Here is a 26,110-nt window from a genome sequence, read left to right on the forward strand (position 1 = left end):
CTTTCTCCTCTTTACTCTGGGAGGCAGGGAAGTTAAATATGGTTCAGTCCATGGTGAGACAAAGCATCATGGCAGAAAGCACGGGGCCTAGGGAAGCAGCTTTACCTCATGACAAGAAGTGGAAAGTAAAAGCAAAAATGAGAGATAATACATCCCACAAAGGTAAACCTCCATCAGCCCACTTCTTTCAAGCAGACTCTACCCCTCTTTTCAACATTTTTCAACAAGGACACCATATGAGATATTCATCAAGGGATTACTCCAAGGATTAGGTCAGAGCCCTCACAATGCAAGTCACCTTTTGAAGGTTCAGCTGTTGACTACCAAGCTCCCAAATGTGAACCTATGAAGGACATTTCATAGCCAACTCAAATGTAACAATAAACATGGTAACTCAATGTGGATCATAGTTTTAAAAATAAAATTCAAAATCTAGAAAATGTCTGGAAGGTGAGACAGCAAAAAATGTAGTTAACTATTGGTTTGTTGATTGATTTTTAGGATGTGACAACAAAACAAGACTCATGGAAGAATCGCTTGTGACACCAAGTATTGATCAGTGTAGCTGCAGAAAGAGCCATATGAGGAAGCATGTGTACTAAGTCATGCTGCCTGGGGACCAGGGTCCTAGAAACAGGCACCACCGGCCTAGAACACAGCCACTAGCCAAAGACCAACTCCTTCCTATCCTGTTCAATCTGTCAGCCTTCCACTGGACTCTTGGAGGAAAGACAAAAAGAGCCTCCCCCTCCCCACCAAGACACTAAGACAGCATCTGATATTAGTTCTTAACAGCTTTTATTGTTGTTAAATGATTAATCAATTCTTTCCATTAATTTTATTTTAAAGGGGCTGATAGCTACACTTAAGACAGATTACATGTCATTATTGGTACCTTTTACTATTTGATTAGTTTCTACATAGAAATATGAGAAAGGCAACAGGGCAATGGTGTATACATCTTTAATCCCAGCACTCAAAACTCAAGGCAGATCCCTTGAGTGTGAGGCCAGCCTGCTCTACAGAGTGACTTCCAGGATAGCCAGGGCTACACAGAGAAACCCTGTCTTGAGAAAACAAAAACAAAACAGCAACAAAAGAATCATGAGAAAAGTTTAAAATGCAATTTCATTGGCTTCAGCCTTGGCTGTAGTGTAGAATTCGGTGAAGAGAAGTGTTGGCTTGGGGCTGAATTCCCAGTAGTTGCTTTGTGGCTGACTCCCAGTCTTTACCCAGCTCAAGCCGTTGGCAGATGGATGGATACTGTCCTTCTGTTCTTCTGGCCCATTCTCTTGCTTTCTTTATGTTCTCAAAAGCCCATGGAATATTCCTAGATTTAAAACAAAGGTTTCTATTGGTTCAGAATATGTGAAAGGCAATGTGGTACCAATCTAGAACACTGTTTGGATGAAATGATTCTGTCAAAAAAAATGAAGATTTTAATAAAAGCAAAATCTTGAGATCCCCATCTGCCATGGTATTTTGAACTCAGTACATTTCTAGTTTCTTACCTGCCTCACTCCCAGCTCCCACTGTGCACAGCAGCCTCCCCTCCCCCTTGCTCTCTTGGGAGAGCTGCAGCTTTTTCTGGTTTCTTTACTTTTGTTTCCTGTTGCTCCTTTTCTAGAGTTCTTGAGGCCCCTGTTTTGATGGCTGCCCACTGTCTGGGAGTTTTCAAATTGTTCCAGATTCTTGAAGAACACCTGAGATTCAGCTGTAAAGACCTACACCCGAACCCTTATACCAAAGTTTAAAAATGTAATTTAACTTACTATTGTTTGTGTGTGGAGCCTGTGTGAGAAAGCTGTGAACCTACAGTAAACTAAGGATTGGGCAGAGGGCAGAATCTTCTTCCCACAAGGTAGCTGTGCCTAAGAGTTTCATGTCAACTTGACACAAGCCAAAGTCATCTGAGATAAAGAAAGCTCGATTAATAAAACGCCTCCATAAGACCAGGCTGTAGGCCAGCCTGTAGGACAGCTTTTAATGAATGACTGATGAGGGAGGGCCCAGACCATGGTGGGTGTGGCCTTTCCTGGGCTGGTGGTTCTGGGGCTGGGGTCTATAAGAAAGCAGGCTGAACAAGCAATGAGGAGCAAGCCAGTAAGCAGCATCTGTCTGCATCATGGCCTCTGCATCAGCTCCTGCCTCCAGGTTCCTGCCCTCCTTGAGTTCCAGCCCTGACTTCTTCCAATGATGACTGTAAAAGTATAAGCAAAATAAGCATTTTCCTCCCCAAGTAGCTTTGGTCATGGTGTTTTATTACAGTAACAGTAAACCTAAGACAGTGGTGTTCTAGAAAGAGTTGCATAAACTATGATCAGTGAATGTATGCAGGAGATTGGTCTGGTGCTGCTTGTCATTCAAATGCTAGATTCTATACCCCCAAATCTGGTTGCTTCAAGATGAGCAGATCCTCAAGTATACCAGCTTTTGTTGTGTAAACCTTGCTACCCAAGTTACCCTTGATTGGTTAATGAAGATGCCTACAGCCTATAGCTGGGCAGCAGAGAGGTGGGCGGGGCTGAGGGTTCCCTGGCCTTGAGGCTGGAAGCACAAGGAAGAGAGAGAGGAGAAAAGTAGAAGCTACCATGGAGTTGGTGGATTATGAGCGCATGGCCATGGGGGCCGGCCTGATGGAGTAGGAACGGCCGGGTAGAACATGGCAAGTGATATCTTGGGGTTACTGACAGGAAAGTAAACAAGATAGCATAGAGGGTTGATTTCTGCCTAGCTCTAGTGTTTTAAGGCTTATTAGAAATATAGAAGTTTTATTTATGTTGGAACTAAACGATTTAAAGTGGGGTAGAAACCCCCAAATAATATTTATCATGACAAATGTACCCGAAGCAAGGACATAACATGTCTTTGCATGTCCACATTATCTCGTGGGAAAGGCAAAGGCGTGGTCGAAGCGAGCATTCTTGGCTCTTCACATGACCAGAGATGATAAGGCAGAACACCAGTATACTCCCTGCTTAAGCTGTGAACATTACTTCATATTTTGTTTATTTTAATAATAAAAATGAGAGGTGCTTTGTTTGTACTACTCTCTTGTTTTGAAGGCAGGGTTATCTTTATAGCCCTGACTGTTCTGGAACTTACTCTGTAGGTAACGTTGGCCTCAGATTCAAAGATCCACTTCCTTATGCCTCCTGAGTGGAGGGATTAAAGGTCTGGGGCACTACTGCTTGGCTTGTGTCTTGGGGTTTCCATTGCTGTGAGGAGACACCATGACCAACTCTTATAAGGGACAACATTTAATCGAGGCTGGCTTACAATCACAGAGGTTCAGTCCATTATCATGGTGGTAGGAGGCATGGCAGTGTCCAGGCAGACATAGTGCTGGAGAAGCTGCTGACAGTTCTCCATCTTGATCCAAAGGCGTTCAGTGGTGAGATTACAGGAATGTGCCACCCTGACTTGGTTGGTTCTGTCTCTGTCTCTCTCTGTGTGTATATATACGTGTGTGTGTATGTGCTGCTCAGGACTGCAGGACTGAGCCAGGTCCCAGTGTACACTAGGCAAGTGCTCTATCACTAAGGTACAGTCCCAGCTTTGCTTCATGACTTTAAATATTTAGACACGGGGCACATGGTTCCATTTGCACTCTGCTGCAGAGCATGCAGTTGTTTGGAACAGGCCAGCAATCATAATGTGGTTCTTCTAAATGCACAAATAAGCAACATACTCTAGTGTGGAATACTAAACCAGGAGCCCAAAAAGCTACGTCCTGGCATCAACATGCACATGCGTTCTGAGATTTGTTCCCATGCAGTCTGAGGTAAAAATCCCGTGTAGGTCATCCTGCTACAAGAACCTTTGAACAAGCTGTAACCTATGAACAAATTCTCCCTTAAGATTATCATTTACAAACCAGGCATGATGGCACAGCCTGCAATCCCAGCATTTGGGAGGCAGGAAATCTGCTACAAAATTGAAGCTGTTCTCATTGACATAGCAAGTTCCAAATCACCCTGTGGGAACAGTCTCAAAAACAAACAAAATATAAGGGGGAAAGATACCAAAATTTTAAAACAGTTCTTATTAGGACATTAACTCACCTAGAAATGAGAGCATCATCCATCTTTATCAGAGATTTGGCAACCATTCCTTCTTGTTCCAACTCGGTATAAAGAAACTGCAGTACGAGCAAAGTGGCAATCAGGTCCAGGAGACGCTCTCTCCCTTTTGTACCTAAAAAAACCAAAGATCTCCTTTACTTCCTGTGGTGGTCTGAAAGAGAAGTGTCCCCCTAGACTCATTTGTGTATTTGAATACTTGGTCCCCAGGTGGTATTGCTATTTGAGGGTTTTGGATGTTTCAGGACAAGGAGTCTTACTTGAGGAAGAAGTTCACTAGCAGAGTTTTTAGCCTCCTTCTATTCTGTGACACAATGTGAACAGCCAGTGTCCAGCTCAAGCTACCTGCTGCTATGCCATCCCTACCAACGTGGATTCTAACACTCTGGAGCCACAAGCCAAAATAAACTTTCTTCCTTAAGTTGTTTCTGGTATTTTAAAGCACAATAACAAAAAAGTAACTAACTAATGCCCTCTGTGCCTTAAAGTTCTACCGAAGGACTACACTGGTACTAGACTACACTGGTACTAGGCTATGCGTGGTTGCTCGTGCCTATAATTGCAGCACCTGGGAGGCTAAGGCAGGAATTCCGACAGCCATGAGTTTAGCAGGAGCAACACAGTGTCTAGACTAGCCTGAGTTACAGAGCCAGATCCTGTCTGAAAACAAAACCAAATGCCTAACCGAATTATACCATAATTAAATCTATGGGGACCACTGTCTTACTGTGGAGTTATGGGGGCTTTATAACTGGGCATGTCACACAGAAACTATACATTACTGTTGCTTTTTAGCTGCTTTGTTTTTTGTTTGTTTGTTTGCCTTTTTAAAGATTTATTTATTTTATGTACACAAGTACACTGTAGCTATTTTCAGATACACCAGAAAAAGGCACCAGATCCCATTACAGATGGTTGTGAGCCACCATGTGGTTGCTGGAAATTGAACTCAAGACCTCTGGAAGAACTGTCAGTGTTCTTAATGGCTGAGCTATCCCTCTTACCCCTTTGCTTTGCTTTTAAAAATCTAATCATTTTTATCTTATGTGTATGAGTGTTTTGCCTGCATGTATACATGTGCACTACATGTGTGAAGTGCTTTTAGAGGCTAGAAGAGGTCACTGAATCCTCTGGGACTGCAGTCATAGACAGCTGTAATATACCATGGGGCTGTTGGGAAAAACTCAGGTCCTCTGCAAGAATAGCACATGTTTTTAACTGCTGGGCCGTCTCTCTGCCCTTGTTTTGTTTTAATAGGGTCTTACTCTGTAGCTCAGGCTGTTTCAAACTCATGGCAATCCACCTGCCTCAACCTTCCCAAGTGAGATTCAGGCATGGGCCATCATGCCTGGTTCATGTCTGAATAAAATTTCATTGTGTATAGTACTGAATTCTCTCTCTCCCTCCCTTCCTTCCTTCTTTCCTTCCTTCCTTCTTTCCTTTTTGTTTGTTTTTTTGAGACAGGGTTTTTCTGTATGCATCTGGTTGTCATGGAAATCCTCTGTAGATCAGACTGTCCTCAACTCAGAGATTCTCCTGCCTCTACCTTCCAAGTGATAGCATTAAAGCCATGTGCCACCATCGCCTGACTGAATTTTCTTTATTCCTATGTTGATGGGCGTCTAGATTAGTTTCGTATCTCAGATATTATGAACTGTGCCACAATAAACATGGACAGAAGAGTATTTCTGATATGCTGAATTAGAATCTATCAAACATAAGCCCAAGAGTGGTATAACTGGCTTATATATTAATTCTGTTTTTAGGTTTTTTGAAGAACTACCATATTGATTTCCATAGTGACTCACCAATAGTATATGAAGGTTTGGCCTGCCCCCATCCTCAGGGGTATTTGTTGTTTTCTTTCTCTGGTTTGTTGTGCATGTGAATGCAGGTGCCCTCATAGGCTAGAAGAGGTAGTTAGATCCCTTAGAACTGGAGTTAAATCCAGGAGTGATGAAAACACCTTTAATCCCAGCACTTGGGAGGATCTCTGTGAGTTTGAAGCTAACCTGATCTATTCAGTGAGTTCTAGGGCAGCTAGGATTACATAGACAGACCTTGTCTCAAAACACACACATACACACACACACACACACACACACACACACACACACACACACACACACAAAGATAAAATAAAGAACTGGAATTAGAAGTAGTTGTCAGCCACTTGACATGGGTGCTGGGAACCAAGCTGGTGTCCTCTGCAAGAACAGTTTTTGTTCTAAACCCAGAATCATTCTTTAGCTTCCATTGTTTCTTGATGGAGTGAGACAAAATTTCAGTGCAGTTTTGACTTGTCTTTCCTTGATGCTAAAGTCAGGTGTTATAGGTGGAAGAGCCACAATGTAGAAAGTGCAAAGGTCTCAAAGTAAATCACTAAGTGAAACAGGATGTCCCTGCTGGCCAATAGGTACATATGTTGTGGCAAGAAAATAATTATTGAGCACGTGAAATTGAGCGTTTGGATATTGCTGTTACTGTCAGGATCTGGCAATGTAGCCCAGACTAGTTTCAAGCTTACAATCCACCTGGCTTTGTGATAAGGCCACAGCAGGATTACCAGGTGTATGTTACTATTCTCAGATTCAGGGCTGTTCTTCTCCAATAGCTGGTGCCATGTAAACTAATAAAACTGCTAAGATAATATTTTCATCATTGGTAAAGCTATAGTGTACATCTTTGATCCCAGCTACTGAGGCAGGCAGATTGCTGTGAATTCAAAGCCAGCCTGCTCTACATAGAGAGTTCCAGGCTAGCCAGGGCTACATGGTAAGGCTCTGACTCAAAAAAGAAAAAAATCTGATTTTAGCCACATGTAATGTTACATGTGAACTACTTCCAAAAGTAGTGCATTCCAAATGAATGTACTAGTTTACAAAATAATTTATTACAATGAGGAGTTTGCCTATAAATGACTGAAAAAATGAAGGAACATAGTGACTTAATTAACTGAAAAACAGTGGCTTACCTAAAGATCGAATACCCTTTTCTTCAAGAGAACTGAGTAGAGCATTTACATTAAGTTTTAGTATAAGTCCTAGTTCTGGTGTCAGTTTCCAAAAACCATCCTGTAAAATTAAGAACAAAAAGGTCTGTTGTTATCATAGATCCTAGGTCATACTGCACTTCTCCAGCGTGATTTCCTTTCCAGTGTTTAAAATATACATTAAATAAAAATATACATTAAAATATACATTAGACAAAATATACATCAAAATATACATTAGACAAAAAATACATTAGACAAAATATACATTAGACAAAAATATACATTAGAAAAAATACATTAGACAAAATATGCACTAGACAAAAATATACATTAGACAAAAATATACATTAGACAAAGGATATTTGATTACACTGTGAACCCTGAGATTGTGTTGCTAACTGGAAAAACATGTTTCTAGTTTCGGTGTGGCTCAGCCTTAGAAGATATCTTTAATCTCTCTGGCTGGAATACAGACATGGCCTTAGTACACACCTATAATCCTAAAGAATGAAGGTAAAGTTAGTTTGTAGAAGGAAGCATCTATGTTTGAAAGTGATGTCTATTTGAGGGGCAAAGTGACAAATCAGAGAAAGATTTGACAGGATAGGATATGCCCAACTCTCACAAGAACAGGAGGAGAGCTGATTTAGGAGAAAGCCGTGCAGAGGGAGAGAGGAGGCAGTTTTACTGGGACAGTTATAGACAGACAGGTTGTAGAGGAAGAACAAGCTAAACACAGGTAAAGACAGAATGAGCCAGAGAATGATAAGGAACCAGAAAATTAGAACATATTGCTAAAGACAGTATGAAGCTAAACAGAATAAGACAATCCAGAGGCTGAGAAAGAAGCCAAATTGACTCAGTCAGCTTGGAGAGGAGTTTGAGTCAGAACAGCTGAGTTGAACCAGCCAGCCAGAGAGCAGAAAGAACTAGGAAGGGCAAGCTTATTCAGTAGTGTCTTAGTTAGGGCTTCCATTGCTGTGAAGAGACACCATAACCAAGGCAACTCTTATAAAGGATAACATTTAATTGGCCTGGCTACAAGTTCAGAGGTTAAGTCCATTATCACCAAGGCGGGAGCATGGCAGCTTCCTGGCACAGGAAGAGCTGAGAGTTTACATCTTGTTCTGAAGGCAAGCAGGAGAAGACTGACTTCCAGACAGCTAGGATGCCAATCTTAAAGCCCATGCCCACAGTGACACATCTATTCCAACAAGGCCACACCCACTCCAACAAGGCCATACCTCCTAATAGTGCCACTCCCTGGGCCAAACATATTTAAACCACCACAGGTAGCAAGTCTCAGAGGCTGAAAACATTCTAGATTGTACAGAGGCCAGAAGCTTCCAGGACTAGGCCTAGGTTAGCAGATGGAGATGGTAAACTTCTGAAAGAGAGAGAGAAAAAGAGAGAGGGAGAGGGGAGAGAGAGAGACAGAGAGACAGAGAGAGAGACACAGAGAGAGAGAGACACAGAGAGAATATGTAGACACGTATACAGGTATACAGTGTGGGGGAATATGTGTGTACATGCATACAGTGTAGAGGTCAGAGATAAACTTTTGGAAGTCAGTTCTATTTATACTGCAAGTTCCAGGGCTTGAACTTAGGTTATGAAGCTCATGTGGCAAGCACCTTTACCCACGGAGCCAGCTCACTGACTCCTAAAACTGATCTATTAAAGATGTTTGTAAAGCTACTTTCCTAATATGTGACCCTATTGCAACAAAAAAGAACAAGTCCCTGATGGTGGAGCGATGGCTGAGAATACTTCTTGTTCTTCCAGAGGCCCTGAGTCCAATAACCACGTGGGGCTGCTCACAAGTACCCGTAACCCTATCTTGAGAGGATTAAACACACTCTTCTGGACTCCCTAGGCACCCTCCCCCCCATATACACACATCACACACATAAATATCTTTCCCCCCGAAATCCCAAACTACTCCTTACTTGTTTATATTTTTGTTTGTTTTTTGAAACAAGGTCTCTCTACATAGCCCTGGCTATCCTGGAACTCACTATGTAGACTAAGCTGACTTGGAACTCATAGAGATATGCCTGCCTCTACCTCCCTGAGTGCTGGGATTAAAGGTAAGTTACTATACCTGGCTATAAATTAAACTTTTAAAATAAAAAATAAATCATGTAGAAAGCAACTGAGGAAGACGCTTACCACGAACCTCTGGCTTCCGTGTGCACATGTACACAGATACATTTACACCTGCATGAACACTTGTACACACAAACTCAGGTACATATACACACAACACAAACAAATAAAAAAATTAAAAATATGTGAGAAAAGATTATGATTGTAGCTCTGGGGCTGAATGCTTGCCTACAGATGTGATGTCCCATATTCAAATTGCATATATGAGCCTGAATCTCCGTGTCAGTGCAGAAGCTTACAGGATGTTAACTAGCTTAATAGATGAAGCACTGTGTCCCTCCACACTACTGCAAACCACTACAGGCGACTCAAGCAGCCCAGAACTCCCTTTGTAAACTTTGTAAACCTGCACAGCAGGAAAGCAGCCAGGACCCCACCTGAGGAGCTCCAGTGGCCCAGGCCCTGCCCCACACTTCCCTAACAATCTCTATCATTCCCAGTGCAGGCCCCACCCTACAAAAAAAAAAAAAAAAAAAAAAAGTCCCTCCAGGCCCTGCGCTTGCCACAGAAACCCACCAATCCCTGATCATGAAAATCCACCAATCTCTGAACAGGAAAAGTTACCAATGCCTGAATTACTCCAAGCTCAGGACTTAAAATCCCACCAATCCTCACCCTGGAAAGCTTCCCCTCCCCATCCCCAACATCCTATATAAACCTGGCTTCCCTGTTAGTCCTCTTGCTGTTTCTCACCTTAGCAGGGGCAGCCATGCTCCTGGGTTTTTCCCTCACAATAACTATTATGCGAGGTTTGTTGTGCAGTATGGCTTTGTGGTATCCCTTGGCTCTCAATGCCAGGATACCTTTCCCTTAGAGCTGCAGCATTTGCATTCACTGCTATCCATATCTCTAGACCTATAGGAAAATATTTAGAATACTCACCACACCTATGTTTACTGAACAAGAGGAAACTTCTAGATCTTAGAAAGTAAGTCCATGCCGGGCGGTGGTGACGCATGCCTTTAATCCCAGAACTTGGGAGGCAGAGGCAGGCAGATTTCTGAGTTCGAGGCTAGCCTGGTCTACAGAGTGAGTTCCAGGACAGCCAGAGCTACACAGAGAAACCCTGTCTCGAAAAACCAAAAAAGAAGAAGAAGAAAAAAAAAAAGAAAAAAAAAAAAAAAAAAGAAGGAAAGTAAGTCCATGGCCTCTTCAGGATGCTAATTATCAACTGAGGAACGTTAATAGTCATCAACAATGCATGACAAGCACCACCCAGCACCATGCAGAAGCGAGTTTGGTTCAGGTAACCATTCACTGAGAGATACACTCCCACACTGACACATGCCCTGAACCACTAGACTGGCAACAAACTGTTCTCTGACCAACTGCTTTGAGAAGCACTGGTGTAAACTGTGAAGTGAGCTGACCATAAACTTAAGCAGAAATAAGACAAATACCTCAGTCTGTAGAGCAAAGAGTGAAGTCCATGACACAGGACTCTCCTGGTCTTCATCACAGATGACAAATTCCTCATCTGACAAAGTCTCAATACTTGTTAAGAACTTGCATGCTGTATATGCTGCTGCTTCAACTGTTTCCGTTTCAAAAAAACTTCCACCCAGTGAGGTCTCTTCTAGAACGAAGTCATCTAATGGCCGAGCTGACTCCCGTGGCTCCATGCTGATATCTGACATTCTGTAATTAGGGCTCTGATGGACTGAGGCACTTTGCAAATGAAGAAAAGATCTCTGAGGGACCCCAGAGCTAAGTACATTGGTGACAAGAGGAGGGGCAGAAGGTGGCTTAGGAGGACTGCAAAAAGGTGACCTGTGAAGAGCATCCAGCACAGGGGTTTTGGGAGAGAAGCTGATATTGTTGGAGTCTTGGGAAAATTTATCTGGATCAAAATCCTTTGAACTAGTGAAGCTACCTGAGAAAGTGGTACCACCACTAAGGCCCATATCCCTAAAGCCTGTACCCCTCAAGCCCAAGAGAGGTGTCTCTGAGTCATAGATATCTGTATCTCTGGCAAGCTTAAAGCTAAAGCTGGGCTTAGGTGTACCCAACTTAGGTGGGATGAATCCTATAGAGGAAAGAGAAAATTGGGTGGCCCCAGGGGGAGGGGGAGGAAGATGCGTGCCACCAAAGAGAGGGGAAAAGGGAGGAGGGTGGGTGCCACCAAAGACAGGGGGAGGAAGATGGGTGCCACCAGAGAAAGGAAGAGGGGGAGGAGGGTGGGTGCCACCAAAGAGAGTGGAAGAGGAAGAAGAGTGGGTGCCACCAAAGAGAGTGGAAGGAGGAGGAGGGTGGGTGCCACTAAAGAGAGTGGAAGGGGGAGGAGGGTGGGTGCCACTAAAGAGAGTGGAAGGGGGAGGAGGGTGGGTGCCACCAAAGAGAGTGGAAGGGGGAGGAGGGGAAGTGCCATCAAAGAGAGTGGAAGAGGGTGGAGGGTGGGTACCACTAAAGAGAGTGGAAGGGGAAGGAGGGTGGGTGCCACCAAAGAGAGTGGAAGGGGGAGGAGGGTGGGTGCCACCAAAGAGAGTGGAAGTGCCACCAAAGAGAGTGGAAGGGGGAGGAAAGTGAGTGCCACCAAGGAGATGGGAAGGAAGAGGAGGAGGAGGGATGTTGCAGAGTGGAGATGGGAAGGCAGAAAACCCAGCTGCAACTGCAGGTGCAAAAGAATCCAGGGAAACAGGCACATTTTGAGGCTTGGCTGCCATAAGCAGTTTTTGAAATCCTCCTTTTTTCTTTGGCTCCATCCGGTTCACATCCAGTGGCTGCTCCACGTCTTTTGGTTGTGGGTGGACATTGAGAGGCAGGTGGAAGTTAAGAGACTGCGCTGTTGCAGGTGACTGTGCTACTGCGGTCATTCCTTCAAAATCTTCAGAAACGTCTAGACTACACAACTTTAAAGCCTTTCTTTTACATTTTTTAGCAGTGGATAGCAGTGATGGTTTCTTATTCCCTTCAGAGGAGATGGAGAAGGGCTGCCCAGGAGAGAAGTTGTGCATGTGAAGAGAAAATGGAACAAAATAAATTAGCTAACATTCTTCCAAGAAACTGGATGACTGGGTTGTTAGGGATTGATTGTGCATCGAATAGCAGAATGAGGACCACCAGCCCTGCAGGGAAGGAGGCCCAGGGAGGGGGACTGTTAGCTAGGGATGCTGTGGTAGCTCATACCCCTAATTTCACACTGGGGAGGCTCAGAGAAGATGATCCTAAATTCAAGGCCAGACTGAGCAATTTAGTGAGACATGGTTTCAAAATAAAAATCCAAGACAGGCAGTGGTGGTGCACACCTTTAATCCTGTGCTCAGGAGGCAGAGGCAGGCAAATCTCTTAAATTTGAGTCCAGCCTGATCTACAGAGCAAGTTCCAGGACAGGCAGAGCTACACAGAGAAACCATCTCAAAACAACAACAAAAGCTCGAGGGCTGGGGAGAAAGCTCAGTGGTGGGATGTGTCCCTGTGTGAGCAAACCCAACTGGTTCACTCATGGATACCTAGAAGAACAGGAAAAAAGAAACTAAAGCAGCATGTGGAAGCTGGGATGGCTCAGCACACAGGTACTTCCGACCAAGCTCAAACTCAATCTCAGAGACACACTACTCCCTCCCTCCCTCCCTCCCTCCCTCCCTCCCTCCCTCCCTCCCTCCCTCCCTCCCTCCCTTCCTCCCTCCCTCTTCCCTCCCTCTTTCCCTTCTCTCTCCCTCCCTCTTTCCCTTCTCTCTCTCTCTCTCTCTCTCTCTCTCTCTCTCTCTCTCGCCCTCTCTCTCTCTCTCTCTCTCTCTCTCTCTCTCTCTCTCTCTCTCTCTCTCTCTCTCTCTCTCTCTCAGCTCCAGTTGTCAGTCCCTCCTTCCACCAAAAGGCCCAACAGCTGGGCTGAATGGAAAGCTCCACCTACCCAACCCCATATAAACCCTGTGTTCTGTCTTGCTCTCTGATGCTTCTCACTGGAATAGAGGCAGCCGCCTTCCTAGGTTTTCCCCTCCTAATAAATCTCTTATGTGAGGTTTGCTGTGTAGTGTGACTTTCTGGTATTCTGTGGCTCCCAGCTGCCAGGATACCTGTCTATCCAAACTGTAATGCTTATATGCACCCCTGCCTGCCCCCACGGCATGCAAATAGATACATAAAAATATAATAGTGTTTATCTGATTTCCTATTTACTTATTTCTGATCAAGTGTTCTACCACTGATCTATACCTAAAGCCTAAACATATTTAGTTATTTTTACTTTTTGAGGCAGGGCCTTACTATGCAACTCAGGTTGGCCTTGAACTCATGTTAATCCTCCTGTTTCAGCTTCTGAATGTAAGATTACACCACTACTGGGTAAAAGTTTTATAATATGCTAATAGACAAAGACCAATGGTAAGAGGCAAACATTTTATATGATCTGAAGAGAACTAAAGCCATGGACACAGGCCTGAGGCAGGGAAGCACCGAGAGCGAGCGAGCGAGCCAGGGAGGAGTCTGGGATCTGTTTGGCTGTGGTCATGCCCATCTTCCACTCTTGTAATAACTCACGTGGCTCCAGTTCCTTCACCTGGATGTACACATACACAGTCTTCTCTGAACAATGCACCCAACCTCAGAACCCTTTCAATCCCCACCTGCACTTGTCCACACACCCCCCTCTCAGCATAACAGAAAGTTTATTCTTCATTAACAACAGTCAAACTTGGACATTGTCTGTTCAAAATATTCCTAATGTGTCTGCAGAAGAGGTCAGAACACCTAACCTGGCCTGAACTGTTTTTAGGTGCATGGGCAATAAGGTAGACTGTACCTCTCTTATGCCTATGTGTAACTGGACATGTGTATGATTAAAATCAGAAGGAACATGGGCAGCAGAAAAATAATATCTGACCTAATCTATATCAGTATAGTGAAACACATAAACCACACCCCTAAGCAATCAAATTCCTTTCTCTCTGTGAGGATGCCCCAAATAATAACTGGGGCCCTGCTAGTCCCTCAAAGTATATTCTGATATATTCTATTACTCTGCCTGTTTTGTTTCATTTATTAGCACTAGTATTATTATTAGTATTAGTATTTTGAGACAGGACCTCACTCTGTAACCCTGACCAGTCTCAAACTTGCTATATAGATTGAGCTGGCCTGAAAGTCAGAGATTTGCCTGCCTCTGCCTCCTGAGTGCTGGGATTAAAGGTGTATATCACTATGTCTAGCCCTAGTTTTTACTTTAAATACAAGTTATCTTGAAGCTGCTCTTCCAGAGGACTCAGCAGCTACCTTGGGTGAGTAAATCCAGCCTATCGTAGCCCCTGCTGCAGTGTATCAGATGGTGATTTCAGGCTCATGAACATAATACATATAATTAAAACTCTAAAGAATATGTAAACAACATCATCTTATTAATGTTGCACAACTGTGTGAATTCTTATTGTCAACTCTTAAACCTGGAAACACCTTGCCTAGAGACAGCCTATAATACCAGCACTTGAAAGGATCACACAGGGGGATCTTAGATTTGAGGCCAGCCTAGGCTATACAGAGATTTTTGGTCAGCCTGGGTTACAGTGAGTCTCTATTTCAAAGAACAACCACAAAGAGAAGTATGTGTGTGTATGGGGGGGGGGGGTTGTTTCTCATATTTTGTTTAGGGCACTAGGAATAGAACCCAGAACTTATAACAGGCTAGGGAAGCCTGCTACTGATGAACTACAACCCTGGCCTCTTTGATTTTTGAGACAAGACCTTTGAATATTTTTCACTTGTTATTAATGTACGTGTGCATATGTAAGTACATATGCATGTGTGCATAGGAGTGCCATAATGCATGTGTGGAAGCCAGAGGACATTAGGGAGTTGGTTCTCTCTTTCTACTGTGGGTTCTGAGGACCGAATTCATGTGGTCCGGCTTACAAGATGAGCATTTTCACCCGCTGAGCCATATTGACCCATGAGACATTGTCTTACTCTTAACTGACATAAAACTGGGCAGGCAAAGGCCTGGTGTGATGGCTCAGCCTATAATATCGCCATTCAGGGGCCAGAGGCAGGTGGATATCTATCTATCTGTGAGTTTGAGGCCAGCCTGGTCTACAAAGTGAGTCTTATTGCTATAGGATAAAGGCTTTTCTTTCAGAAGACCCAAGTCCAGCTCCCAGAACCCATGTGTTCTGGCAGCTCACAGCCATCTGTAATTCTAGCTCCAGGGGATCCAACACCCCCTTCTAGCCTCCACGACACCTGGATACATGTGTGTGCATGACATACATACACACATGAGCATATGCACAGAAATAAAAATAGAATAAAATTTAAAAATTTAACAGGTATCAGCTGCTTGGAAGGCTGAGGCCCAAGTATTGCAAACAAAAGACTGTGCATGACCAAAAGAAAATAAATAACTGAAATTACAAAACAAATGTCAGCCAAGGACTGTGCCTGGCATGCTAGTACTCAGGGGGCTCAGGCAGGAGGATCAGGAGTTTGAAGCTAGCCTGGGCTACACAGTGAAAATTTGTCTTCAAAAAATATAAAATGGAGTGAGGGAAGGAGGCAGTGAGATAGCTTAGTGGGTAAAGGCACTCACTGATAGACCTGACCTCTCTCCCTGGGACCCATGTGGTGGGAGGAGAGATAGACTCCCCTAAATTGTTCTCTGACCTTCCACACAGGCCCTGGCACATGCACACAGACCTACATGCACACAGACCCCCACCCCACACACAGACGCATACACACACACACACACACACACACACACAGAGAGAGAGAGAGAGAGAGAGAGAGAGAGAGAGAGAGAGAGAGGCAGAGAGAGAGGCAGAGAGAGAGGCAGAGAGAAAGAGAGAGAGAGAAAGGAAGAGAGAGAGAAAGGAAGAGAGAGAGAGAGAAAAAGAAATACAAAAATAAATCATGATAAATGGCAAACTGGAAGAATAAGTTTTTTCCTCTGAGAATTCACCATGCATAGTTCTACTTAGTGGTATACCTGTAGCGATCCATTGCCACCAGTGACTTCATCTTGCTTTAGTCTTGAAGACTCCATCTCTGCCTATTGTACAAAAGTGAAAGTATGCAAATGGATATGTTTATAACAAAAAGCAAGTGTCCTTTAACACCCCTTCTCTCCACCCTGTGCCACCTAGCTGCCGTCCTGGAACAGGACAATCCTTGCTTAGCATTCACAAGGTACTGGGTTCAGACCCCACCACCACAAAAAAGGAAGCTTCATAAATAAATACAGCAAAAACCATATAGTAAGCCAATAAGCAAATACATTTGTGTCATGTTCTTTTTATAAAATAGTGGAAACCACAGAAACTGTTCTCACAATGTTCTTGCTTCTTGTGCACACTCCGCCTTATGGAGACTTCCCTGTGCATGAGATGGCTCACACTTAACTGCTGTACAGATGTGGACATGGTTCTCTAAACAAAGGCTGTGTTAGCTGGGCTTGTCCTGAGGCTTCTAGCTTGACAGACAAAGTCCATTTCAGAAATCCTTGCCAGCAATGGTAGCTAAGGTAACATCTGCCACAGCCAGATGTGCTGGGTTGTGCAATGGGACCAGGCTCCTCGCAGCCTAGGATCACGTGAGCATACTTTCCCCAAATGCTTCATATTGGGATTTTTTTATCCTAATGTTTAGAATATACCATGAGATCTCTCCGGTTTTGGATGCAAATCTGAGCATGGAATTCATTTCTGCTCTATAGCCGTCTTCATGCATGTTTCCCAAGGGTAACACTACAATATTTTTAGTGTCCCTTTATTGTGACTGCATCTGTCATATGGAATTTTCCATTTGTGAAGTTACATAGGAGCCCAGCACTTTACAGATTTGGGGGCATTTTCCTTTTTTTTTTTTTTTTTTTTTTTTTTTAAAAAAAAGGACAGTGTCTTTCTACATAGTCCTGGCTGTCCTAGAACTTACTTCATAGACTAGGCTGGTCTTGAACTCACAAAGATTCACCTGCCTCTGCCTCCTGAATACTGGGATTAAAGATATGCATCACCACTGCCCTGCTTGATAGCATTTTCAAATTCTGGGTTGGGAAAACTCAATTTATTCTGTGCCCATTTCAGGGCTCAGAAAAGACACACAGAAGCTCCAGGCCATGGGGTTCGGCAGGGGCTGAGATCCACATCTAAGAAGTTTGCTCATAGCACCTGTGGTCTTTTTTGTTTGTTGTTGTTTTTTGAGACAGGGTTTCTCTGTGTAGCACTAGCTGTCCTGGAACTCACTTTGTAGACCAGGCTGGCTTTGAACTCACAGGATCCACCTACCTCTGTCTCCTGAGTGCTGGGATTAACCATAGCCTGGTTTGGTCTTGGTTTTAATTCACAGAAATTCTTTATAGATTAGGAAAACTTTAAAAGCCAGGCATGATGCACACTCATAATTTAAATACTCTGGAGGGTGAAGAAAGAGGATGGACATAAACTTAAGGCCAGCAAGGTCCTGTCTTTAAAGACTTAATTTTCTAAAATAATAATATGTTTTGGCACAGCCATATCCCCTGTTAATGGCAAGAGTTATGAAGCCAGTGCCGCTGCTTGACACAGTTCCAGCAAAGCTGAGTGAGTGGGTCACTCCAATCGCTGCCCTTCTGTCTTTTTTTTTTTTTTTTAAAGATTTATTTATTTTTATGCATATGAGTACACTGTAGCTGTCAGACACACCAGAAGAGGGCATCAGATCTCACTACAGATGGTTGTGAGCCACCATGTGGTTGCTGGGAATTGAACTCAGGACCTCTGGAAGAGCAGTCAGTGCTCCCAACCTCTGAGCCATCTCTCCAGCCCTTCCCTTCTGTCTTTAACGTACGGGTTTTGGTCTCTGTGTTGCATTATTGGGGACTTTCTGTGTCATGATTCATTTTATGTCTTTTCCCGAGAAGAATCATGTCTGAGTCTTTTTAGGAAAATCCTAAAATAAACTTTATCTGGCTACTATTCGGCTAGAGGTCTCCTTATGCCCTGGAGATCATTAAGCACAGACGAGCCAGATGAGGCTATCACGCCAGGAAGCTTCTTGGCATAGCTGCTCCTGAGCAAACTCAAACAGTATAAGTGGCGCAGAGGCAAATAGGGACAACTGACAAACTGACCAGCCAGGAGAATAGGTTACAGATTCAAGGTCTTTTTTTATTATAGGCTTAGAGGTCTCTATAAATGTACTTTAAAGATAATGACTCATACAAGTCACACTCCTGAAAGAATAAAACTTAATAAAATTCAGTAAATAAGACAGATTGACTACAAACTTTTCCTACTTTATAATGCAGAGGATAAAACATCCAATAGAAGTTAGGTATTATTACTTGGGACTCATGAAAAGACTGGTTCAGGTATGTTTTGTTTGTCTGGAGTGCTTTAAATAGCAAACACTGCCTGCCTAAAAGCAGACTGTCATACAAAAAATGTGTTTGCTTTGGAGGTGACATTCTTTAGACTCTTTAAATAGGAGTTATGGGGCTGATAATAATGATGACATCTGTCTTTTCTAATTGTGACTGAACTGTAACCCTGCCTGCCTCTGCCTCCTGGGTGCTGGGACTAAAGGCATATGCCACCACACCTGACCCTCTGTTATATTTTGTAATGACTGGAATCTAGGAATGGTGGTACCCTCCTATAATCACAACATTTCAGAGATAGAGGCACAGGGATCAGAAGCTTGCTATTTGGCTAAATAGCAAGTTTGAAGCCAGAATATTGAGAGCTTGCCTCAAAAAATGCCTTTCTTCCTAATGACTGAGCTTGGACCTGTGGACAGTTTGTCGGCCCTTCTCTTTTGAATTTTACAGCTGAATTCCTATATGGCTGCTGTCTCAGTATTACACCAGAATCTTCATAAGTGCGTGAATATTTTACATTCTCAAGGAGACTCTTCCTACATATACGGACAAGAGAGGTGTTATTTAGGCCAAGGGTGCCCCTCAGTGCTTTTTAAAAAGTTTATTCTATGTGTATAGTTGTTTTACCAGCATGTATGTATGTGCCATTGCTTGCAGGGACTTTGGAGGCCAGAAGAGGACATCAGCTCCTCTGGAACTGCAGTTACTGACAGTTGTGAGCTGTGATGTGGCTGCTGGAAATCAAAGCCTGGTCCTCTGGAAGAACAGCCAGTGCTCTTAAGCACTGAGCCATCTCTCCAGCCCTTGCCCCCTTAAAAGAAGTTTTCCCTCTATTTTATGTGTATCTGTGTTTTGCCTGCACACATGTATGAGGACCACATGTGTGTAGTGCCTGCAGAGGTCAGAAGAGAATGTTGTATCCCTTGGGACTGGAGTTAAAGTTGTGAGCTGCCACGCGGTGCTGGGAAATAAACAGGTCTTCTGCAGAGCAGCCAGTGCGCTGACTCACTGAGCCATCCTGCCAGCCCCGCAGCTCTGTAATGTGTAATGATAATAAGTGGCTGTTACTGTTTTAGGTATTTACTATGCTGTAATTGTTTACAAATTTTTTAAACTTATTTTTTACATGTATGAATGTTTGGCCTGCATGCATATAAGTGCACTACATGTGTGCCTGGGGCTCTTGGAGCCAGATTCCCCTAGAATTGGAGTTAGACATAGTTGTGAGCCACTGTGTGGGTGCTGGGAATCGAACCTGGGTCCTCTGCAAGAGCAGCAGCAAATGCTCTTCACTGCTGAGACAGCCTCTGCCCCATCATTCTTTTGTATTATATTTGTTTATTTTGTGTGTGTAGAAGCTGAGGACAAATTGAAGAAATTGGTTTTCTCCTTCCACCACATGGGTTCTGGGGATTTAACTCAGGCCATCAGGTTTGGTGGCAAGTGCCTTGACCCACTGAGCTATCTTGGCAGCCTGTGTCATTCTAGTTTAATTAGCTGTGCTGGAGTAGGAACCTCGGGTTTCACGCAGAGTGGGTTTACTGCTGAGCTACATCAACAGGCTTCTTTTTTTTATTCCTTTGAGGCAGATTTTAATGTTTCCCAAACTGGCCTGGAACTTGTCATGCAGCTAAGGACAACTCAGAGCTGTGTGTGTGTGTGTGTGCGTGTGTGTGTGTGTCACACTGAGCTCCCAGACTCTTTTATAAACCATCTTTTAGGAGTATATCTTACTCCTGACACCATTGCTGATACTCTACTCTGCTTGCAGGCAGAAGCCTAGCATAGCTGTCTCCTGAGAGGCTTCATCCAACAGTGGAGGGAGGCAGAGCGGAGATCCATAGCCAAACCTCAGGTGGAGCTTGGGAGTCTTATGGAAAAGCGGGGGATAGATGTGAGAAATCAAGAGGGGTCAAGAACACCACAAGAAGACCTACAGAGTCAACCAGCTAACCTGGGACCATGGGGGCTCACACAGCCTGGGCCACCAACCGGGGAGCACGCAGGAGCTGGACCTAGGCCACCTACACACTTGTAGCAGATGTGCAGCTTGGCCTTCGTGTGGGTCCCCTAACAACTGGGGTGGGGCTAGGGTGGGGTGGGGCCATCTCGGACTCTGTTGCCATGAAATTTCTACTGACATACTTCTCAGAATAAATCTCCATTGTTTTTTTTTTTTTTTTTTTTTAAAGAATTATTTATTTAATGTATGTGAGTACACTGAGCTGTCTTCAGACACACCAGAAGAGGGTATCGGATTCTATCACAGATGGTTGTGAGCCACCATGTGGTTGCTGGGAATTGAACTCAGGACCTCTAGAAGAGCAGTCAGTGCTCTTAACCACTGAGCCATCCTCCAGCCCCTCCATTGTTAAGCAATGAATGGCGGACTTCGGTGATAGTACTTACCTGTGATATGGAGGCCTCTGGTTGCTTTTCTTGCCAACTCACGTATGGTAGAAAGTCTACATCTTCTTTGGCAACAAGTTCCAAAATATTTGGGACATTAGCAGAAGGAATCTCATTAGCATCCTATATAGGATTACAATTTGGTTACAATTTTTAAAAAGATATTATCATATTAAATAATTAGCATATTCTAAAGCGTTGTGGATATTGGGTTTGAAACTTTTGGGTGTATACTTGGGTCATATGTCTCTCACTATCAATCAAGAAAATGTCCCACAGGCTTGCCTAATGACCAATATAAAAAATAAATCTAGACATTTTTTAAAAAGTAATCAAATTATAGTATTTTTTTGCACATGATTTTTTTTGTTTTTGTTTTTGTTTTTCGAGACAGGGTTTCTCTGTGTATCCCTGGCTGTCCTGGAACTCACTCTGCTCACTCTGTAGACCAGGCTGGCCTCGAACTCAGAAATCCACCTGCCTCTGCCTCCCAAGTGCTGGGATTAAAGGCATGCACCACCACCGCCCGGCTGCACATGAGTTTGTATTGGGGATTAGCTATGTAGTAAGCTGCCACATCCTAGCCCCAAGCTACTATAGATGCCCTCTTTTCTTTCCTTTCCTTTTCTTTTAAAGATGAGTTTTTATATGCAGCTCTTGCTGCCCTGAAAGTCACTCTGTAGACGAGGCTAGCCTTCATCTCAAAGATTAATCTGCTTCTGCCTCTCCTGGAATTACGGTGTGTGCCACCACCACCTTGCTTTTATATCTTAAAATATACATACAGATAGTTATTAATCAAGACACTGAAAATACTAACACATATGTGCCGGTTAGACACAGGTAGAGCCATCTGGGAAGGACCCTCAATTGAGAAAATGCCTCCATCTGACTGGACTGTAGGCAACCCTCTGGGATATCTTCTTGATTGATGACTGACTTGGAAGGGCCAAGATGACTATGGGTGGTAGGTACCATCTCTGTCAGGTAGTCCTGGGCAAGTCAGGAGGAGCAAGCCTCCATGGCTTCTGTTTGCCTCTAGGTTCCTGCCTTGATTTCTTCCAGTGAAAGGCTCTGATCTTTAAGGTGAAGGAAACCCTTTGCTCCCCAGATAGCTTTGGGTCAGTGTGTTTTACCACAGCAATAGAACCTAACTAGAACAACACACAATTCATTTAGAGGAATTCTGGCAAGTACTAGCACACACAGACGAGGGACCCTGGCTCCTGCCTCCCGGCTTCTATCTGCTTTCCCCTTCATAGCCTTGCATTGGTCACCTTACTGCTAATCAGAGCAAGAGTGACCTGGTGTTTGTTACTGTTTTCTCTGTACACAGTCTCCCTGTATAGCCATGGATGGCCTAGAACTCACAATGTAGATCAGGCTGCCCTGCAACTCATGGCAATCCTCCTGTTTCTGCTTCCAAAGTGCTAGATTATAGGTATGCACCATCATAACCGGCTGCTGCTGTTCTGACACACAATTTCCCTGTGTAGCCTGGGCTGAACTCACTCAACCTCCTCTTGCCTCTGCCTCTTGAGTGCTAGGATTGTAGGCATGCCTCCACACCCAGATACATGCTCACTGGCTTTTTAATTTTCTTCTTATTTATTTACTTGTTTTTGTTTTGTGTTTTGAGACAGGGTCTCACTGTATCCCTAGATGGTCTGAAACTCACAGAGATCCACCTGTCTTTGCCCCTCAAGTGCTGGGATTAAACACTTATACACCACTTCTGGTAACAATGAGTTTTTTTTTTTAAGTATTTTAAGCTGGGTGTGGTGACACATAACTTTGATCCTAGCACTCAGGAAGCAGAGATATGTGTAAGTGGATCTCTGTGAGTTTTAGGCCAGCCTTGTCTACACTATTTTAAAAAGAAAAAGAAAAAAAAAGGTATTTTTATTTATGTGTGGGTATCTACAGAGGCCAGAAGAGGGCGCCAGATTCTCTGGAGGTAGAGTTGCTATTGTTAGCCATCTGTGGGTGCTGGGAACTGAATTTGGGTCCTGGATGAGCCATATCTCCAGCCCAAAAGTGACCAAAATAAAAGTTTAATCTTAATAATAATACATACCCTTTTCTCAACTGCCACAAAGCTTGTAAATTGTGTAATAAGAGAATTTTCTTTACTGAGTTCGATAATCAGAGATTTCATGATGTTTTTCTTCATCTAGGATAGAATGAAACTGTTAGTTTGTTTATATGTAATGGGCTTAAAGGTTATAAAATAATCCAAAGTGTTTTGCTGTGACAAATAAGTCATGTAATATATTCATTTACTTTCTTTTTTTTCAAAACATAAACATATCATTTTTTGAGACAGTCTTACTACGTACCCCCAGTACTTGCTATGTAGACCAGACTGGCCTTGAACTCACAGAGATACACCTGTGTCTGTCTCCTGGTTGCTAGGATTAAAGGTGTGAGCCACTCCAGGCTCATCCATTTCTTTTGAGAAAGCATCTCATTTATCTTACGCTAGCCTGGAACTCAGCTATGTGGCTGCTGCTGACTTGAACCCCTGCTCTTTCTGCCTCTAACTTCCCAAGTGCTGGGATCATACATGTGCACCATTACACCTGGATACTGAATTCAGAGCCTTGTGCTTGCTACGCAAGCCTTCTACCAACTCGGCTGTCTCTCCTGCCTTAAGTAAATAACTTCATAATTAGTATTTCAAATTAGACACTGAGTCAGGAGTCCTGTCTAAGTATCATAGGCAGGTCACATGTGTTTCCTGTGACTTGAGGTGACTCGTTTAGCTGAATCACAGAAGCAGTTTAGTTACATAGCCCTCAGCAAACGGTCATATAGTGTACAGTTATACAGCAGCTTCTGGAGAGCTCTCACATGCCATGAGTCTCCTCTTTCTCTCAACGTCTATGGCTCCCACTGTAAAGCTGAAGAACTGTACAGGTATCTTTAATTGTTTAGGGTTATTTAAGGTACAGCTAGTCAGATGTACTAAGTGGCCACACACATGGAAAGCACAGGGCTATATGCTACCTGTTGTGATAGCCATTGAGCCCTACATGGTACCCTGGCATCCTTTCCAGGCATGGCATTGAACACCAATGCTCAAACCTCATTGAAGAACACAGCCTGACTGTCACAGTAGATGGTCAAGATGGTCCCTCTGCCAGGACCCTCCTCTGTCCATCAAAGAGGGAACAAGGTGAATATGACTCTGCCTAGTGTCTGAGGCATGTTACCCCCATCCTGTCCCTGAGCTGCTGAGTTACAGCTCAGGAGGTGAGAGGTGATGGCTATTCCTGGCACTCCATGAGCATCCTCTGAGCCCTCCTCCAGGCTATTCTCATGGGGGAAGATCACAGAAGTCTCAGACAGTCACTGTCATTGTTTTTTTTTTTTTTTTTCATTAATGAACTCAGCAAACAGCCACTGAGCACCTGCACCCCAGACCTGGCATTGCAGATGCTGACAGATGCTGACAGATGCTGACAGATGCTGACAGATGCTGACAGATGCTGACAGATGCCCTGACATCACATTCTTCTTTATTCTATTACCCCTACTCTATATTCCTATGAATAAAGCAATTTAGGAGTCACATAGAACAATGCATATTGGCTTTTACCAGAACAGACCTCGTGATTGGTTTCATTGTCGTGGAGAATGCCATCTTCATAATCCCTGATTAGTGCCCGTGCTGCCAGCTTGTGAATCATCTGTAAGTAGCAAGGGGGAAATAAATTGACTTTACATATGTGTGAGACACACGTGAGTGCATGTCTGTGTTTGCTCTTGTGTGTGGTACAGATATGCTAAAAGTGTATGTGTGGAGGTCAGAGCACAGCTCGTGTTAGTCTTTGACCGTATTTTAAGACTGGGTTTCTTTGCTGCTGTGTTAGCCAGGCTAGCTGGCCTGCAGGTTTCCGGAAAGTGTCCTGCCTTCTACCTCCCTCCTTCAGGACTCTGCTGGGACTACAGACATGTACACTATTCTGTCTGCTGTTTTTATATGTGTTCTAGGGATCCAGATTGAGGTGGTTAGGTTTGCGTGGTAAAGTAAGCACCTTTACCCACGGACCATGTCCTCAGCTCCTTACCCTACCTAGGCTGCTTGAACTCTGCTGCCTCTACCTTCAGTGTGCTGGGATTACAGGTATGAGCCACTGCAGCTGGATTACAGGCATGAGCCACTGCAGCAAGCTTGAGTAGACTGTCTCACACCATGCCAGTAATACCGACTTGAATGTCAATGTCTGATCTCAATAATTCTAAGTTTTACAATTTTATCATTAGTAATGGCACTTAAAGCTGACAAGATGACTCCATGTGTGGTCACTGCCCCCCAAGCCTGCCAACCTCAGTTTGACTCCAGAACCCACATGGTAGAAGGACAGAACCTTCAAGTCCTGTCTGACCTCCACAAATGCACTGTGGCATTCGTGCCTACACGCAAACACAAAATAAAAGGAATAAACATGTAATTTAAGATGTGTGCCATTTCCAGGTGTGGACATGCAAGCCTGTAAGTCCATCATTTAGGATCAAGAGGGAGGAGGGTCAGAAATTCAGGGCCAACTTCAGCTAGCCTTGGATACATGAGATTCTGTAAAAAATAGAACAAGACAAAATAAAAGAAAGCCAGACTTCAAGGAGAGAGGCAGCAGAGTGCATGGATGTGAGGCTCTCCACAGAAAGAGCTACAGTTAGTTGCTGTAGCCAGAGCTGAGGACTGAGTTCAATCCCTGGGACCCACATGGTGGAATGATTCTCACAAGTTGTCCTCTGATCTCCACACTAGTGCTGTGGCGCGCTCGAGCGCGCGCGCACACACACACACACACACACACACACACACAGAGTAAATAAATGTAATAAAAATACAAAGATTAAAAACACAGATCCACAGGGATCATCCCACAAGAGAAGAGAAGACAGAAAGATTGTAGCAGCCAGGGGTAGTGTAGGGCTGGTGTGAATCTGTGCTCTGGGAACAGGACAGGGACATGGCACACAAACATACAGGGCCAGCTCTGACTGCATACACAAGACCCGCAAGGTCAAGCCAGCCAAAATGCCAGCACGGGTGAGGGACCGGCTCAGGCACGCCTGCCCCAGCTGGGGAGCTGCTGGCAAGTGAAGGAGGAGTCAGTTTTCTTCAGGGATGGTGCCCTGTGGACTGCTCATGCTCCAGCCGAT

At 43.9% G+C, this 26,110-nt stretch overlaps 1 protein-coding gene across 1 annotated transcript in view; it reads right to left on the bottom strand.

Annotated features, from left to right (window-relative positions):
- Positions 1 to 781: 781 nt before the first annotated feature.
- The window catches only part of Parp4 (poly(ADP-ribose) polymerase family member 4), an 83,249-nt gene continuing 57,920 nt past the window's right edge, over positions 782 to 26,110 (bottom strand). The window contains exons 28-35 of the mRNA XM_034498882.2: positions 24,550 to 24,630; positions 23,016 to 23,111; positions 20,939 to 21,061; positions 16,160 to 16,222; positions 10,647 to 12,176; positions 7,057 to 7,156; positions 4,065 to 4,197; positions 782 to 1,330 (exon numbers count right to left, since the gene is read on the bottom strand). Of these exons, the coding sequence (XP_034354773.1) occupies positions 1,138 to 1,330; positions 4,065 to 4,197; positions 7,057 to 7,156; positions 10,647 to 12,176; positions 16,160 to 16,222; positions 20,939 to 21,061; positions 23,016 to 23,111; positions 24,550 to 24,630 (2,319 nt within the window). The 3' untranslated portion in view covers positions 782 to 1,137. The remainder of the gene's footprint in view (positions 1,331 to 4,064; positions 4,198 to 7,056; positions 7,157 to 10,646; positions 12,177 to 16,159; positions 16,223 to 20,938; positions 21,062 to 23,015; positions 23,112 to 24,549; positions 24,631 to 26,110) is intronic.

The sequence above is a fragment of the Arvicanthis niloticus genome, chromosome 3 (genome assembly GCF_011762505.2).
Source record: "Arvicanthis niloticus isolate mArvNil1 chromosome 3, mArvNil1.pat.X, whole genome shotgun sequence".
Classification (NCBI taxonomy): domain Eukaryota; kingdom Metazoa; phylum Chordata; class Mammalia; order Rodentia; family Muridae; genus Arvicanthis; species Arvicanthis niloticus.